Raw genomic sequence first — 19,421 nt, 5'->3', positions numbered from 1 at the left:
CTGGTCATTTCTTACAGAACAATAATATTCCATAACATTCACATACCACAATTTACCCAACCATTCTCCAATTGATGGGCATCCATTCATTTTCCAGCTTCTAGTCACTACAAACAGGGTTGCCACAAACATTTTGGCACATACAGGTCTCTTTCTCTATAGGCCTCATTTCTAACATACATAGAGAACTGACTCAAATTTATAAGAATTCAAGCTATTATCCAACTGATAAATGGTCAAAGGATATGAACAGATAATTTTCAGATGAAGAAATTAAAATCATTTATAGTCCTATGAAAAATGCTCTAAATCATTATTGATCAGAGAAATGCAAATTAAGACAACTCTGAGGTATGAAATACACCTCTTAGATTAGCTAGGATGACAGGAAAAGATAATGCCAAATGTTGGAGGGGATGTGGGAAAACTAGGACATTGATACATTGCTGGTGCAACTGTGAACAGATCCAACCATTCTATAGAATAATTTGAAACTATGTCCAAAGGGCTATAAAATTGTATATAACCTTTGACCTAGCAGTGTCTCTACTGGGTTTGTGTCCCAGAGAGATTTTAAAGCAGCGAAAGGGACCTGTATGTGCAAAAATGTTTGTGGCAGCCCTTTTTGTAGTGACGAGAAACTTGGAACTGAGTGGATGCCCATCAATTGGAGAATGGCTGAATAAGTTATAGTATATGAATGTTATGGAATATTATTGTTCTATAAGAAACAATTGGGAGGATGATTTCAGAGAAGCCTGAAGAGACTTACATGAACTGATGCTGAGTAAATGAGCAGAACCTGGAGATCATTATTCATGGCAACAAGAAGATCATACGATGATCAATTCTGATGGACATGGCTCTCTTCACCAATGAGATGATTAAGCCAGTTCCAATGGCCTTGTGATGAAGAATCATCTGCACTCAGAGAGAGAACTGTGGGGACTGAGAGTGGATTACAATGTAGTATTTTCACCTTTTTTGTGGTTGTTTGCTTGAATTTGATTTTCTTTCTCTCTCTCTCTCTTTTTTTTTTTTTTTTTTTTTTTTTTTTTTTTTTTTTTACTTTTTGATCTGATTTTTTTGGTGGAGAATGATAATTGTGGAAAAAAAAAATATATATATAGAAGAATTGCACATATTTAACATATTTAATTGCTTCCTCTCTGGGGAAAGGAGTGGGGGGAAGGAAAGGAAAAAAATTTGGAACACAGGGTTTTGCAGAGGTAAATGTTGAAAATTATCTATGCATATGTTTTTTCTTTTTTGTTTGTTTGTTCTGCTGAGGCAGTTGGGGTTAAGTGACTTGCCCAGGATCAGACAGCTAGGAAATGTTAAGTGTCTGAGGGTAGATTTGAACTCAGGTCCTCCTGATTTCAGGGCTGGTACTCTATCTACTGCACCACCTAGCTGCCCCCATGCGTATGTTTTAAAAATTAAAAAACAACTTTAATCAAAAAAAAGGGAAAAAAACATTCTTGACCTTTTGTTCCTTCATATGAATTTTATTGTTATTTTTGCAGCTCTATAAATTTTTTTGGTAGTTTGATTAGTATATCATTTAGGAAGTAAGTTAATTTAGGTAAACTGCTAATATTATTTAATATATTTGCATCAATGTTCATTACTTTTATCTATTTTGTCTCACCCTGATTTATATATCAAAACAATTAAAAACAGATTAAAATATTGCTTTCTTCTTATTTCTTTATTATTACTGAAAATAATTTATATTATACTTATTTATTCTTTTACTGTTTGATATGATTCAATTATAAATTCATTTGTTCCTGGAATTTTCTTTTCACGTACAAAGAACAAATTTGAAAGTGACATTGTAACCTTGGTACAAATCCCTTAAGAAAAAGTAGAGATTAGATAAAATGTGGTTTTCTTTCCACATCTGGGAATTTTAATCTTTTTCATGTAAATTTTCTAGGTTTCTTGTAATGCAGAATAGATCCTGGAAATAGGCTGGGAAAAAGAACAGATGAGCTTTTTTGGCACCTAAGGGAGGAGGCTTTCTGTATCCTTATGCTTCTTGTGATTTTTCAAATTCTGTACCTTCCTGAAATGTGCTATGTCTAAACGATTACTTGATTCAGTGAGTTTGTAAAGAAATCTTGCGATTCATTGATAGTTAACAGTAATAGAGCTTTAAGGTTTGGTCAAGATTTTGTGTCATTTGATTATCACAACAATTTTGTAAGTAGATGTTATTATTCTCCCTATTCTACAGCTGAGGAATATGATGCTAAGGGAACTTAAGTAATGTGCTGAAGTTGCCTTAGGTAGTATTCAGACTCATGTCTTACAGCATATCTGGAGTAGTATTCATCAAGCCATCTGGTTGCCTCAATCAATTAAATAGCATTTATTGAAAAAAAAAAAAAAAAAAAAGAAAAGGAAAGAATGCTCCACTTCTAATTAAGAGAGTCTTTATTTAAAACCAGAAGCCCTGATGTTGGATCCCTGCCCAGTTTTTACCATGTGATTTTGATGAAGTCATTTATCTACTTTGGAATTCTTTAGTGACTTTATTTGTAAAATGTGGGAAATGGACTAGGTGATAAGTGCTATGGATCATTTCATTCATTGGGCCTATGAATGCCAACTTTTGCATTAATAATCCAAATAGGTATTCTACCTTGATTTTCTTTCTTGAATTTTTTTTTTATTTTGCACTTGAAAATATCAAGAAAAAAAGTGTTTTCATATACAAAGTAGAAGAGAAATGTTCATAGCATCCTTTAAAAATAATAAATTTACCACATTCCTTTCTAAACTCTCCATTTTGTCTATTTACTTCTGAACTTTCCTCTGTTTCTCTTGTGCATGTTAAAAACATACTTTAGTGACCCTTTTAAATTTTTTTTGAAGGGCATAATTATTATAAGCTTTTCTCTTTTCCCTAAACCCCCCATCATGAATGAAAAAAAAAAAAAAAAAGAACAGTTCTGGTAACAAATAGACAGTCCACATGTTTTCCTTGTCTTATTTTCTACCTCAAGTTCATCACATTTTGTCAAGAAATGGACTGATGCTCATCATTGGTCTTTTTGTGTCATGTATAAATATTTCTCTTCTTTGTATATGAAAATATTCTTTTTTCTTTTTTTCTTGATATTTTCAAGTGATATATATATATATATATATATATATATATATATGGTGGAATATCCATATAGGTTAATTGATTCAAGAGTTAATTGAATAGGCCCAGTTTTCAAAGATTTAGGGATAGAATTTCTTGAATGAGCAAGGACAAGAGAAGTGGCTTGAAAAGTTCACAAAAGCATGGATTTTCATCCACAAATGGACTAATAAACCCTCTAAGATTTTCCCTAGAGTCTTCCTAAGATTGTCACTCTGGGAGCTTCATTTAGGAGGGCAAGCTCAGGAAAGGAGATCTCCTTGGTCTAAGTCCACATGAGCTCCAGAGAGGACAAAGACTGGGCTCCAGTTCAGCAAAACTTCTCCAGGAGGATAGAACTGGCTGTTATATCCAGACAGTGAATTTGTATCAGGAAAATCAGTGAGGAAAGAGAATGAATCAAGATGGGGAGAACCTTGAAGTTATAGCCATTGAAACACCTAGCACTTGGGTTTGAATGTTACCTCTGATGTTTGCTACCTTTGTGAAACATAAACTTAACTTCACTTTCCTCTTGATATAAGGGGATTAAAATGTATTTTCAACTCTAATTCTATCATTCTTTGGGTTTATAAGGGTGAAGGTACTATTGGGTTGGGGCAGAAGAACTGAGGTCTAGGAAAAGACTCTATGGGCCAGATTAAAATTCAGGCTGAAAAACAGGACTTTAATTAAAAAGTGCTCATACTCGTGGAAATCAGCCAGGAAGGAGACTATAGAGACGTCACAAATGCCTGATCCGTAGGGAAGTGACCAGAGAAGAAGAGCCTTCTCCCAGCATGGTGTGCTATTGTTCAGTCATATCCAACTTTTCATAACCACATTTGGGCTTTTCTTGCAATGATACTGGAGCGGTTTGCCATTTCCTTCTCCAGCTCATTTTACAGATGAGGAAATTAAGGCAGAGTTAAGTAACTTTGCCAGGATGACATAGCTAGTGTTTGAAGGTGATTTAATCTCAGGTTTTCCTGACTCCAGGTCCAGCACATCTTATTCAGTGGTACCATCTAAGGGTACACATCTCTAGAGATAAGACTGGGGAAGCAGATAATAAAGTAGTAGGATAACATCTCACTTTTTTTTAGGACTTCAAAGTTTATGAAGTATATTTTTCATGCAGTACTATTGTATCATTTCCATTTTATCAATACTCAAAGAATTTACATAACTTTTCCATGAGCACAAGGAATTGAATTTAACTAAGGCCTTTTGATTACAAATCCAGTATCAAGTTTGGGAAGAAATCTAGAGTTTGATTCAACATCCAATTTAGATAGGATTGCATGTGTTTATTCCAGGAAAAAAAAAGCTCTAGAAGGCAGCATTCAGTCAGAAAAGGGAGTGGGAAATCAAGGCCCTAAAACTGGTTTTTATATATACACATATACATGAATACATATATAATATGCATACATATATTCACACATATAAATATATATTTATATGTATGCATTTAGATATATATGTATATATGTTTTTATTTTATATGGAAGCCTAGTATTATTCAGATTTATGTAACTTGGCAACTTTGTCCTTAATTATTTTTACTATCTTTCATTTTTCTGGGCAGAGAGTATTGATAACCATCTGGAATAATTTAAAACAATAGGGCAGTGTAAAGAGTCCTGGATTTACCACTAATGAGCGGTAAGGCTTTGGCAAGGTGACTTTTTTCTCTATGGACTTCAGTTTCCTTATTTGTCAACTTGGATTGGACTAGATAATAGCATTTCCTTTCATTTATAACAGTGAGAAAATATACAGTTTCTAAGCAGGGGAAATGCTGTGCTCCTCAGAGTAAGGTAAATTGAAATGGAATGAAGTAGTTCTAGAAATGAGAAAAAAATTTAGGAGGACCCCTCAATCAGGCTTCCTGGTAGAATAAAAGTGTGGGAGATGCCATAAGCTTAAGTTGCCAAAACACTCACATTATATCAGCTTTAAGCCTTCTTCCCCCCACCCCCCACCATAATGTGGTGGTTGTTTAGTCGTTTCAGTTTTGACATCATTTGGGGTTTTCTTGGTAAAGATGCTGGAAGGGTTTGCCATTTCCTTCTTCAGCTCATTTTACAGATGAGGAAACTGAGGCAAACAGCATTAAGTAACTTGTCCACTCTGAGGCCAGATTTGAACTCTGAAGGATTCCAGGTCCAGCATTCTAGCTGCATCCCCTCTCCCCCATCCCTTTTTTAAGTATAGGAGCATAATTTCTAGTAATTGACCACAGCAGTATTTCCATGTAATATAATCTTTATTTGTATGAATTTCTTAGATTATAGTTTAAAAAAACAATTTACATGATATTGGAGCAAATGACACCGGCATCGTTGAGGTGAGTGCAATTATGGGAGAGCCAGTCTCTGTGAGAGCAGTCCCTCAGATTGTCTTCATTCCCTGTACACTGGACATCATATAGGGAAATGGGTCCTGAGCCTTGACCAAAATAGGCATTTCCTGGGGCAGAAATAGCTCCCCCACAGCCCAGCTGTCTACAGACCACTTGGGCGTCCTGCAGGTCCCAGCCATCATCACACACCATCCCCCACTGCCCATCATGGTAAATCTCCACCCGACCTTCACATCTGTTGGAGGAAGCTACCAATCTCAAGGTGGTGGTATCTGAAACAAAAACATAAATAATGAGGTATTGAGTAGTACCACAAGATCCTGGAAAGGTCCGCTCTTGCCTGAAGCTCTTCTCAGGGCTAAACAACTGAAAATGCACAATGCTTTGGAATAGCCCTTTATTTCCTTCTAAGGATAACTTCTGAAGGAGAAGAGACAAGGAGGGAAGCATTAAGCTTTTCAAAGGATTTCACTCCCGTTCATCCTGCCAATAACCCCTGTTAGGTACAGAGGAGAAGAATTGCTCCTGTTTTGCAGATAATGAAACCTAGCAAAGTTTAATGGCTTGCTCAGGTCAAGCAGCTAATTAGCATTAGATCCAGGACAATAATCCAAGTCTCCCTCCCAAATTGGGGTTAAGTGACTTGCCCAAGGTCACACAGCTAGGAAGTGCTAAGTGTCTGAGACTAGATTTGAACTCAGGTCCTCCTGACTTCAGGACTGGTGCTCGAATCCAAGTCTTTTTATGGCTAGTTGTTGTTTCTTTGCCTCCCTCCCAGATCAGATAGAGAACAGAGGTAACACTCTAAAATTTGGTGTATATATAGCTTAATCAGTCAATAAATCAGGAGCTTCAGGCCAGGATAATGTGATTTTGTGGTGGGAAATTCTTTACTGGTTTTCATGTAGTTAGATCACACAGGATTAATGGACTTTTTAATTCTGGGGTAAACAAACCCAAACATCCTGAAGCTATCCTTGAAATTTATGCCGATGACCTTGAATCTTCAAAAATGCTGAAGTTATATTCAATATTCTCTTCCTAAGATGGGAAGGGAGTAAAAATATTTGAAAATATTTTTTCTTCCAAAGTTTTATTTAAATAGGAGTGGGATACTTAAAGGATGAAGATTCAGTTACATAGAGAATTCACTTATGTGGAATACCTCCAATGATAAGGTATTAGTAATATTTGCTCCCCAGAATCTTTTTAATACACCTTAAATAGATATTCCAATTTGCCTTCTTTGTAAAAACCAAATTCTAGAATCACAGATTCTGATATTTGGAAAATATCAAAATTATTTGATATTATTTATAGTGCCTTTAGAAGTCATTTAGTTCAATCCATATCCCCAAAAGAACTCCCACTATAGCATTCTTGATAAATATTCATCTCTTCTTGGCTGGACTTCCAGTGACAGGACACCCGTTCCCTCCTGGAATAGCCCTTTTCATTTTTGACTAACCCTGGTTTTTAGGAATTTTTTCCTTACTTTAAGTTGAAATTTGCCTTTTTAAGACTCTTAACTGTTTTTGCTAATTCTACCCTGTGAAGCCAAGTAAAACAAATCTTAATCTCCTCTACATGATGTTCTTTCAAATACTTGAAGACAGCTATCATATCCTCCCTTGGTCTTCTCTAGGTTAAACACCACCTTTCTATTAACTGGCCTTCATTTGCTATGAATTAGAGGTTTGCACATTCTGGTTGCCCCTCTAACTTGTCAATATTCATCCTAAATTGTGTGCTCAGACTAAATGCAGTTTTCTGTATATGACCTGACCAGTGTGGAAATCTGCAGGACGATTCCCTGCTTATTCCTGTAAACTACGCCTTTCTTTATAGAGTGCAAGAACATATGATTATTTTTTTCAGTCTGCTTTCTTATATTGTTGGCTCATGTTGAGCTTGAAGTCTACTACTAAGACTCCCAGATTTTTTTTTTCCATTTTGTATTTATGAAGTTAATTTTTTAAACCCAGGCATAAGACTTTACATGTTTCTTTCTCATATTTTTAGTCTTCATAAATTTATGGAAATGGAGTTTCCTAGTGGGATGCCTTCCAGTTCAAAGACGGAGTAGGTAAAAAAGGATACCTGAGCAGATAACACCGGCATCTTCATAGTGATTACAATTGTGGGAGAACCAGCCTCTGTGGTTACACTCCCATAGATGGTATTCATTTCCTGTACATTGTACATCATCCATTGCAATGGGTCCTGAGCCTTCTCCAAAATAGGCATTTCCCGGGGAAGAAATAGCTCTGCCACAGTCCAGTTGTCTGCAAACTACCTGAGCATCATTTAGGTCCCAATCATCGTCACAAATGGTCCCCCACTTTTTATCTCGGTAGATCTCCACCCGGCCTTCACATCTGCTGTGGTTGCTCACCAGTCTCAAGGTACCCTCTGGAAAACACATTGAGAACATAGGAATTGCTTGAGTTTTCATACCTATTTTCATGTTCGTGATCAGGAACAACCTTTCTCCAGGAAGGTTTGAGAAGGATTTTCCAAAGCATATATCAGTAGGTAAATTACGTCATGATTTTTCCTAAACCCACCCATGGGAAATGAAGGAGATCCTCAAGTTCCCAGATTTAGTCCTTATTCATCAGTAATGGATAATTCGACAAAATAAATGAGAAGATAAACTTTTTTGGAATGATCCCTTCCCAAACAGTTGATCTGTATGTATTTTACCTTTGTGGATAGAGTTATAGGAAGCAGAGAATCCTCGATCTGTGGTGCTGCCATCAGTTTTAAATACTACTGTCATTTGGTTGGATTGTGATGTTAGTGTAGGGATGGGACCTCTGCAGAATCTTCCAAATGAAGGAGCTTCCAGTGAGCCATCAAAAATCTCAACGTAATCATAACTGCAGGAAGGGTCAGATTCTACTCTGTGGGACAGAAAAGCAAGATGACAAAATTTCCTGTTCCACTTATCTGATCAAATGTAACATTTGAAGCAGAAATGGCAGGGCTTCCTGTAGCATGCTCTGGCACTTTATGATTCTCACTGTGATATTCACTGTTCTCTCCCACAAAATGGGAAAAATTTCCTTGCAATCATTCCACAAGAAAAATAACAAACAACAAACCATCGATTTAATTGAGCATATTTCCCCAACTGTGTTTTCACAGAAAAAAATATTTGGAAGAATTTTTCAAAGAATATGAGTATATATCATTTTAAGGAATGAATGCTTTCCTGAAAAGATGTCTATGTTACACCATTTTAAAAACATTGCATTTATATCGTTTAAAGCATTATTTAAGTCTCAACGTAAATACTTTTATAGAATGAATGATAATTCTTAAAATTAATCCATTGTGTCAACAGTTTCGTGGATTTTCATTGCTTAAGGTAGCTTTGTCTGAAGGTGTCCAGAAATGAGCTGAAAAGGCTCTCAACCTACATTGTTTTCCTATTGATCAAAGAATGTATTCCAAATTGTGCAAGTATCCCGGGAAACATATTGGAATACATCTTTGGATTATAAGGTTTTGTTCTTCCTCTCTCCTTATCATGAAATATTTCTCTCCCATGATTAGGAGAAGCATTGACCAATGACGGCAGATTTAGAATCACTTCTGAAATGTGAACATGTTAAATTATCAAGCAATGTTTTTAAAAATTGGTTTATTGATGCTTTTTCTTTACCACAATAGAATTCTTTGTAGAAACAAAAAATACATTTGAGAAAAAAATGTCATGACACATAGCTCATAACTAACAGTGTATTCATATTCTGCACCTGTCTACTCCCTTATTTTATCAGGAGGAGGGAGAGAGGTCAAGACAGTTTTCCAAGGTAATGGGCCAAATATTCAAGTAAAACAGCTACTCAGAGAAAGAAAAATACTGGATAAGGTTCATATTACATTATACCAATAATTGAGTCTAAAAAGAACAACTGAAATTGAATCACAGATCATAAAAGCATCTTGCAAATAAACATTCTTGAGAAGCATATTGCTCCAAAGATCTACAGTTTGGACAGTTAGAAATAAATATCCAGAGCCTCCTTTCTCTTAGAGAAAATTCCTTCACTTTTTCTGGCTTTAGGCTGGGTTTATAGGTTTTCCTGCCCCCTTTATCCCTTTACCTTATCCCCCAGTTCTAAGAAATAGTATTTCTGAATCACCAGTATCTAGCAAGGACTGCCAATGAGAAAAATGCCAAGGTGAGGGTAATAAATCCCTTCCTTACAAGGGGCTTATCTGTCTTGCTCAGAATCTTGAAACATTAAAATAAGAAAGGGGCCCTATGTCTTTAGTTGGAGGCTATTAGTCTCAGCACTTGAATTGTCAAACTGAAGCTCAAACTGATATCTCTGATTACTGAGGAGGGATGATATTATCAGTCACCAGCCTTTTACTTACTGGAAATCATCAAAGACCAGACTGATTTGGAAATCTTTGGCAACTTCTATTTTCCAGATGCAGTTCAAAAGTACAGGATAGTGCCCAGGGTAATATGGACTGGTAAATGAACCACTAGAATTGACAAGACGGCCCCCACAAATTACTTTTCTACCTAAAAAACAGAAAGGAAAAAAAACTTATTTGTGAGAAATTGAGATAATAGGTTGGTTTTTCATGTCAGACCATCTATTCAGTTCCCTCTATGTCCTTGTTACATATCACCATATATAAAATCCTATAGTTCTGACCTTTAATGTTTTATTGGGTATCAACACTTTACTCTTGTGTCAAGTACTCTGTTCCTCAGAGAATAAAATTTAAGGATTGCTCCATATTAGAGAATTGATGCAGATTTTTGATCCATATATCTATGGAAAAATTATTTTCATAGTGTCTGCAAAGAATACAAGATAATACACAATGTATATAGTTCTTATGCATTTTGAGAAGACATTGAGAGGACTTTTGCTCTAGAAATCAGATGCCAAAGAGAGTTTATTGTACATCTCTGACATACTATCTGTATCCCATCCTCCCCATCCTCTTCTTACTGAAACTGAACACTGGTCTAGGTCTGGGTTCTGATTGAGAAGTCCCTTTACTTAATCCAGATCCTGGTCCACCATCCCATTTCCTTGTGTTTTTTTCCAAAGCATGCTACCTTTTGCTTCATCTTCTCCCCTATTCTAACTCTTACTTTCTATGTGTATTAGCTTTGTCTTTTAGAAAGTAAAGAAGGATACATATTTTAAAAGCCCCTATTATGTGCCAGGTATTGTGCTAAGTGCTTTGCAAATGTTGCGATGTCACACATATAACAATAATGAGAAATGCCATTATTACCCCCATTTTACAGTTAAATAAAATGAGGCAGAGATTAAATGACTCCCCCAAAGTCATACAACTAGTAAATGAACTTGATCTTTCTCATTTCAGGGCTAGCATTTACTTTTATAATGTAAACTCCTCCTGGGTTAGGGACTCTAACGTGTTTTCATTTGTATTCCCAGCACATAGAAAAATGCATTTTACATAGTATGTATCTAATAAATATCTTTCATTAATTACCAATTAATTGATTTCTAGTAACTTAGGTGAGATGTAATGATATACTGGGAAAATAATATTAATTATGGTGTTAGAGATGAAAAATCAGCTTTGCTGGTAGATTTGTCTTTATAATAATTAATAAGTAGCTAATATTGATATAGCACCTATTATGTACCAGGCACAGTGTTATATTTTATAACAATTGTTTCATTTTATCCTGATAATAATCCTTATAGGTAGGTGCTATTATTACCCATATTTTACAAATAAAGAAACTGAGGAATGGGAGATTGAATGGCTTGCCTGGAGATCACATAGCTACTTAAGTATCTAAGACTGCATTTGAACTTGGGTCTTCCGGGCTCTGGGCTCACCGAGCCATCAAGCTGTTCCTTTATAGACAAATTTATTAAAAAATTTTTCATTGAATTTGAAATAGAAATGCTTTGAGTTTCCCCCTTCCATCCTTTCATTATACAAGATAGGAAATTGAGGCTGGGGTAGATTATGTGATTTGGTCTAGGTCATAAAGCACAGTAGAAGCAGAGAAGAAATTAGAACCAAATGTCCTGCCTTCATTCTCTCCATTTTACTGTTGGGTCTTTAGGTTAGGGGGAAAAACCTCAATAAAACCTACCAAATGATGAAGCATTTGATCTTTGGTCCAGTGGCTTCTCTGGAAAATCAGTAATACCAAAATTAGGTAATTCAAGTCATAGAAGCAATAGATAAATTAGTAATATAATTCTAGATCACATAGGAAAAACTCAATTTAGACCCAAACTCTTTCCCCCTATTCTGAGGCTAATGTGAAGGGGTAAAATTGTAAACTGTAAACCCAGGCCTTGGGGGCTGCATTCCACCCCATTCCACCCATTTTTGATGGATACATTAACAAGCAAATTATCTTCATTTCTCCAGAATCTCTGAAGGGGGCTTTTAGACCCATTGCAAATGATTTACATCCTCCTCCCATTGCCACTGAGTGACTATGTCAGCAATAGACATGGAGGGAACACAACTGCTCCTGACATAAATGGAGATAACAGCTCCCATTTTTAAAGATGTCCCAACACATAAGGGAATGGATGGAGATATTGTGGGAAACATACAGTGCATCCCAAATAGGAGACATGGGAATGTTATGATTTTTTTCATACCTTTTGGCTCTCCCCAGCCCTTTTCTGCCAGACATGCCAGAGTGAGAATAGTGAAGAGGCTTCCTAATGGTGACATGTTTGTCACTGAGCTGCACTGAGCCATCCAAGCCTTTTATACCCACTTTGTATTCACAATCTTTGAGGGTCATGTCAACTATGCTTTACTTGGATTAATCTCTACTTTACCTTTCTAGATAAATTATGTGATATAGCATGTGAGAAAACTGCAGATGTGACCAGTATTTTCCATGGCCATTGGTTGGGAAGTACAAACTTTGAAGTGACTCTCCTAATCCCAGCTCCTTGGATAAAGTTCTTGTGATATGGCTATTATATCTCTCTCTCAAGGTCCTAGAGGCAACTTTGATGGGGTCCTTCTAGAGTTATAGATTATGGGACTCCATTGATATGGTTTCTTTCAATATTTTATATCAATGGAGGTCTAAAAGCCTTATTAGGACCTTGTTCCTTAAGGTCCTTGTGCCTTATAATATCACAGAATAGTATACCTGGAAGTTATCTCAGAGATAAATATATCCAATCTTCTCGTTATACAGGTGAGTGAACTGAGGTCTAAGCATGGCATAGAGCCAGGATTGAGTGTTTTGCTCCTAGTCCTTCAAGTAGAAGAGAGCAGATTTGCTCTATCAAGATTCCTGACTCTAAATCTAGTGCTCTTTCTACAGTATCATCCTTTTTTTTTTTTTCCGGTGGGGTTTGGGAGGATAGTGAATAGATCTAACCTTGGAGTAAAGAAGATAAGAATTCAGATACCATTTCTGATATCCCGAGGATGTGACTCTAGGAACAGGTGACAATCTGAGTTGATAAAAAAGAATCTTCCCACCTAGGATTTCCTTAAGCCAGTGAAATGTCCTCCTACAGGTCCTGCTCTTTCCTTTCTGGATTTTAGATTCTACTTAGAAGTTCCAAATGCTGCCGTAAGACTTAAAATAACCTCCAATGTTCCCTAAGACATGCCATTTGTATTCTGGCATCCTCTTCATCCTCCCAGGAATACTGCAGTGTATCTGTTCAGCCTGGGACAGAGGCTTTGATTAAGGATGCTTTCTCTTCTCTTACCCTGGTCCTAGCTCCATCATAGCACTTTCTAGGCCAAACCTAAGTCATACCACTCTCTCCTATACTCCTGCCTCCACCCTCCAAATCTTGTTCCTTCCTATGTGTTGGCTTATTTATTTATTTTTTAAGAGAATAAGTTATTACAGGTTTGCTTATATTTGAATCTCCAGGACTTAGCTTAGTACTTGGTAAATGATAAGCAAATAATACTTTGTCATTTATTCATTTCTAATGATCTAGATGAGTAATAATCACAAGAGAGTGTTAATTATACTGTCATAACTGAAAGGTCACATTTGACATTCTTCCTGAGATCAAGTCTTAACTATATGTCTCTTAATAAAAGTTATTTAATTAAATTTGGAGCTAGTAGTATTCTTGGAGATCCTTCAGTCCCTTCTTTACACAGGACAAGGAACCAAGATTAGGGAATATTAAGCACTCTTTTTCTCAGATCATAAATTCCAGTAGAAGCAGAGCCAGAACTTAGAACCTAAATGTCCTGACTCAGTCCAACATTTTTTCCATTCTACTGCTATGTTTAGGACTGAGGGAAAAACTTGGAAAAACCTACCAAGTGATAAAGGATGAGAATCTGCTTTCTGTGAAAAAAAAAAAGAGCAATACCAAAATGAGGTGACTTAAATTCATAGCTATTGGAGCAATAGATGAGTCAATAACAAGATACCAGATCAGAATTTTTCACAACTTATAAATTCAGCCAAAACTCATAATTCCCAAATGCAGCTATTTCTTTGCTCTGAGACAGATATCTACTCAACTAAGGAATGAATTGTACACTCTGGATTGAATTCAGAAGTCTAATTTTGATGGGTATGTTAGGAAGTCAACCATCTTCCTTTCTCCAGAATCTTTAAAAAAGGCTTTTACAACCAGCACAATAGATTTACATTTTTCTCTTCCTTAATGGTTTCACCTGTAAGCCTAAGCAGTCACAGACTTTTAAGGGCAACTAACCCTTTCTACCACTAAGTGAAATGCGTTAGCAATAAGCATGGAGGGAAGTTTGTTTCTTTCTACAAAACCCAGTTTCTCCTGAAATAAATGGAGATGACAGCTTTCATTTTTAACAAAGTCCGGGTGTCTTGTAAAGGGATTGGGTGGAAATATTCTGGCAAGCATAGAGTGCATCACAAATAGGTGTGGGAGTGTTAATATTATTTTTTCATACCTTTAGCTTTCCCCAAATCCTTTTTTGTTAGGCTGGCCAGAATGAGAAAGGTAATAGTGAAGAGGCTTCCTAATGTTGGTGAGTTTGGCATAGAACTGCATTGAGCCATCCAAGCCTTTTATATCTACCTATTCTGTATTCATAATCCTTGAGGGTCTTGCCAATTCTGCTATTTTTTGATTATTTTCTGCTTGACTTTTCTAGATAACCTGGGCAATGGGATCACGTGAGAAAACCACAGATGTACCAGGGATCAGTTGCTTGTGGCTGTCAAAGTGTTTTGTTCCTTTGATATCTCATGCTTCTCCATACCCCTACATGCTCAGAACCAGAAACAAGAAACTATTTTAGTTTTTGTAATTTTTTCTATCCCTTGTTTGGTTAAGAATACAATTTTCATTAATAGCTATAAAAGGTACATCATCTTTCTGCCTTCCCTTTTAAACCATATGATCATTAATGCTAATGTTTTGTACATTGTATACAAAATTTATATTGTATACATTGTGGAATATGTTAGAAGATATTGATCTAAGCCTAAATTCTACCAGAATGCTTTCCAGTTTTATTTTTATTTTTTTATCAAATAGGGAATTCTTTTCTAAGCAATATGTGGCCTTTACTTTACTGAACACTGGGTTATTGACTTCCATTGTTTCTTTTTTCCCTTGTTCAATCTGTCTCATTGGTTTATCTGTATTTTTTTAATCCAGCGTCACATAGCTGTGAAGATTTCTGCTTTATGTAAATTGCTATTGCTTATTCAATGTCACTTCTTTTCATCATTTCTTTTGATATTCTGAATCTTTTGTTTTTACAAGAAAATGATTTTTTAAATTACTTTATTAAGCTTTACGGAGTTATCTACTTGACAATTTGATTGGCAAAGCATTAACATATAAATTAACCCTGATAGTACTATCTCTTTTTTTTTTTCCTGAGGCAATTGAGGTTAAGTGACGTGGCCAGGAGCACACAGCTGGGAAGTGTTAAGTGTCTGAGGCCAGATTTGAACTCAGGTCCTTCTAACTTCAGGACTAGTGCTCTATCTACTGCCCACCTAGCTGCTTCAGTACTATCATTTTTATATGTGATATTGATATGGCCCATCCATGAACAGTGAATCTTCTTCAAACTATTAAATTATTCTTTATTTCTTTACAAAACACTTTTTGTTTATAAGAACAACAGCAATCTTGAAGATCCAGTATAGTGCCATAGGTATTAGCTCATGCCAGATTAGCATTTCATTTTTTATACCCCATATAAATGTTTCTTCTTTTTGTTTCATTATGAGATAAGAATTAAGAAAATTCAAAAGAAACCCAACAGAGACCTTCTAACAGTCCAGAAATGCTAAGAAGAATAATTTAGGCTATCCCTTTTAGCTTTCTCATTTTAAGTGAAATGAATATTCTGTGGGTTTTACTCTATCAGAAGAATAATACATTCTGTTCTAGCCTTTTATCTTTACTCTGGGTGTCTCTCTGTATTTTAAATGTGTTTCTTGAAACAACATATTGTAGAATTCTAGTTTTTAATCTATGTTGCTATTCACTTCACATTCACAATTATGACTGCTAACTGCATATTTCTGGTCCATCCTGTTTTCCTCCTGATTATTCTTTTCTCTGTCTCTCCTTTCATCCTGTCCCTCTTCACCAGTGTTTTGCTTTTAAGCCCTGACCTCCTCAATCTGCCCTCCATTTTATCAGCCACTCTTTCCCTTTTCTATTCCTCTTCTCCTCACACCTCCATATAAGGCAAGATATATTTCTTGTTCAGTATGTATGTATTCCCTCCTGGAGTCACATCCAATGAGAGTAGGGTTTAAACAATTCTCTTCCTTCCCTTTACTGTAATAGATATTTTGTCCTTCTTCATGTGATATAATTTACCATATTCTGCTTGCAGTATTTTCTCCTTGACCTATTAGAATTTGGCTATCATATTTCTTAGAATTTTCATTTTGGGATCTCTTTCAGGAACTGATTGGTGGCTTCTTTCAATGACTATTTACCCTCTGAATTTAGGATTTCAGTTTTCTTTGATAATTTCTTGAAAGATTTTGTCCAGACTCTTTGTTTGATGTAATTCTTAAATTATATTTGCTGGATCTATTTTCCAGGTCAATTGTTCTTTCCAATGAGATATTTTGTACTTTATTCCATTTTTTCATTCTTTGGATTTTGATTCTTGATGTCTCATAAAGCCATTAGATTCCACTTGATCAATTCTAATTTTTAATGATTTTGTACCACCTTTTTCTATTTGACAAATTCTACTTTTAAAGGAATTATTTTCTTCAGTGGATTTTTTTTTCTCATGTGGCCATTGTCAATTTTTGTGCTTCCTTTTCTGAGCTGTTGACTCTTTTTTCATAATTCCCTTGCAAAACTCCATTTATTTTTCCAATTTTTCTACTACCTCTTTTACATGATTTAAAAAATCCTTTTTGAGTTGTTGCCCAAGTGAGACAGACTTTTACTGATGCCCTTCATTCCATCTTTTTGTGGCTTGTGTCACTCCAGAATCTGTTTAGAGGCTTGATTTAATGTTGTTTTTTGAAGGAAACTGGGGAGAGCTCAGGTAACTTCCTGGCTTCTCTGTGCCATCTTGGTTCTACTCCCATCACCAAGTATTAGATCTCTAAAACCAAGCAGCTGGATTCCCAACCTTTTTTGTTCTACGAATCCCTTTTGACAATAACAAAATGTGTTGTGAACCCTCTGGGTAGTTTAATATATTATTCAAATTTGTATAGAATCATCAGACTCATGCCAGAGAAGGCCTTATATAAAAGATACAAAAACGTTTACATTTTAATAAGTTTAAAAACTTGTGATGTCAGAAAAATGTAATTCTCTTGGATAATCAGTTGAATTTTACAAGGTGATGAGATTATGCATCACAGTCAGCTGTGTTGGGATTCATTAAATTCCTTTATGTGAAGGAGGGGGGAAATGTACAACAAACATTTTCTTAAATTCATTTCAGATATGATGATTCATAGAGTATTAGGTACTTTATGAGAAAGATAATAGGAAGATACAGAACTTGGGTAGGAAGATTTTATTAGCCAGTCCACCTTTGGAGAATAGAAATCAGCTGGGCAGTCCTGAGGAGGCTTTCTGGCACATTTTTAGATGCCACAGATAGCACCTCATCTACCAGATTCATCTTTATTGCAATGTGAAGATCTTGTCCTCCCTGGCTTAAGAAAACTAGGTATCTAAGGATAAAAGAAATGAAACAGGAATTCTTCTTAATAAGCTTAAATAACCATTTATGTGTTATGAACCCTCTGAGTAATTTAATATATTATTCAAATTAGTATATAGAATCATCAGACTCATGCCAGAGAAGGCCTGAGAGTAATATTAAAGATACAAAAATGTTTAAATTTTTTAGTTATTTAGTCATTTCAGTTGTGACTCTCTGTGACTCCATTTGGGGTTTTCTCGGCAAAGATACTTGGAAAAGAGCAGTTTGCCATTTCCTTCTCCAGCTTATTTTACCGATGAGGAAACTGAGGCAGAATTAAGTGGCTTGCCCAGGGTCACACAGCTAAGTAGAGTCTGAGGCTGGATTTGAACTTGGGTTTTCCTGACTCCATGTCTGATACTCTATCCAATAAATTCCTGGATGCTCCCTTAATGAGTATTCCATGGGTAAAAAGCAGGGTAATGGAGTAGAAAGAGTACTATATTTGGAGTTTGAGCATTTGGGTTCAAGTTCTGACTTAACTATTTATTTAAATAAAAAGGCAGCTTGGTAGCACAGTGGATAAAGCACTGGGCCTGCAGTCAGGATGACCTGAATTCAAATATAGCCTTAGGTACTTAATAGTTGTGTGTCTCTAGGCAAGTCACTTCGTTTCTATCTCAGATCTATAATGTAAAATCAGGATAACAATAGCACTTAATTCCTAGGATTGTTAGGATAAAATGAAATAGCACTTTGGTTTGACAGAATGCCAGGTTACTTAACCAACTAGGCTCTCATTTCTTCATCTGTAAAACGGACTAGATAGCTTTTAAAATCCCTCCCAGGAAACTGAGCGGATGCCCATCAGTTGGCGAATGGCTGAATAAGTTATGGTATATGAATGTTATGGAATATAATAATATTTTTATATTCTAATATTCTGATAATGTTCTATAAGAAATGATCAGCAGGCTGATTTCAGAGAGCCTGGAGAGACTTACATGAACTGATGTTGAGTGAAGTGAGTAGAACCAAATGAACATTGTACACATCAACAAGATGATGTGGTGATCAACTGTGATGGATGTGACTCTTTTCAACAGTCATGTGAGTCAGGTCAAGTCCAATGGTCTTGTGATGGAGAAAGCCATCTGCATCCAGAGAGAGCACTGTGGGGACTGAGTGTGGATCATAACATAGTATTTTCACCTTTTTTGTTGTTTGCTTGCTTTTTGTTTTCTGACTCTTCCCTTTTTGATCGGATTTTTCTTGTGCAGCATAATTGTGGAAATATGAGTAGAGCAATCGCACATGTTTAACATATCTTGGATTACTTGCTGTCTAAGGGAGGGAGTAGGAAGAAGGAAGGGAAAAAATATGTGGAACACAGTTTTGCAAAGGTGAATGTTTATGTGTGTATATATTTTGAAAATAAAAATCTAAAAAAATTAAAAAAAAAATAAAGTCCCTTCCAGGGTTACATTTAGGATACACTCAGAATCCCCTTTGTTTTCCACTTTCCACATGTCCTTTGATCTTCATGATTTTGTCAATATACATTTGCTCCAATAGGTATGAGATTTTCAGGCTTTTAGCATAAGGGAAGCAGTCATTGTTCCTTCCTTTAGGAAAATGTGACAATGTAAATCGTGCTGGGGAGTCTGAAGAACTGGATTCAAATCTCAGATTTGATATTGACAGGCTATTTGATCATGTATAAAACTAAATTTCCTAATCTAACAGAGGAAATGTAAATTAATCCCTTTAAAGTGGCACTCTGAATGGGGTAAT

At 35.8% G+C, this 19,421-nt stretch overlaps 1 protein-coding gene across 1 annotated transcript; it reads right to left on the bottom strand.

Moving 5' to 3' along the window:
- Positions 1 to 5,389: 5,389 nt before the first annotated feature.
- On the bottom strand, positions 5,390 to 12,245 carry LOC116421906 (deleted in malignant brain tumors 1 protein-like). Its single transcript, XM_031956001.1, has 6 exons — positions 12,149 to 12,245; positions 11,626 to 11,664; positions 9,897 to 10,050; positions 8,211 to 8,410; positions 7,605 to 7,916; positions 5,390 to 5,776 (listed from the first exon to the last, which is right to left on the bottom strand). The coding sequence occupies exons 1-6, from the start codon at positions 12,222 to 12,224 to the stop codon at positions 5,451 to 5,453; spliced, it is 1,107 nt and encodes a 368-aa protein (XP_031811861.1). The 5' UTR covers positions 12,225 to 12,245; the 3' UTR covers positions 5,390 to 5,450.
- Between the last annotated feature and the right edge of the window lie 7,176 nt (positions 12,246 to 19,421).

Source organism: Sarcophilus harrisii, chromosome 2 (genome assembly GCF_902635505.1).
Source record: "Sarcophilus harrisii chromosome 2, mSarHar1.11, whole genome shotgun sequence".
Taxonomy (NCBI): Eukaryota; Metazoa; Chordata; class Mammalia; order Dasyuromorphia; family Dasyuridae; genus Sarcophilus; species Sarcophilus harrisii.
This window is presented reverse-complemented; position numbering and strand designations above follow the sequence as displayed.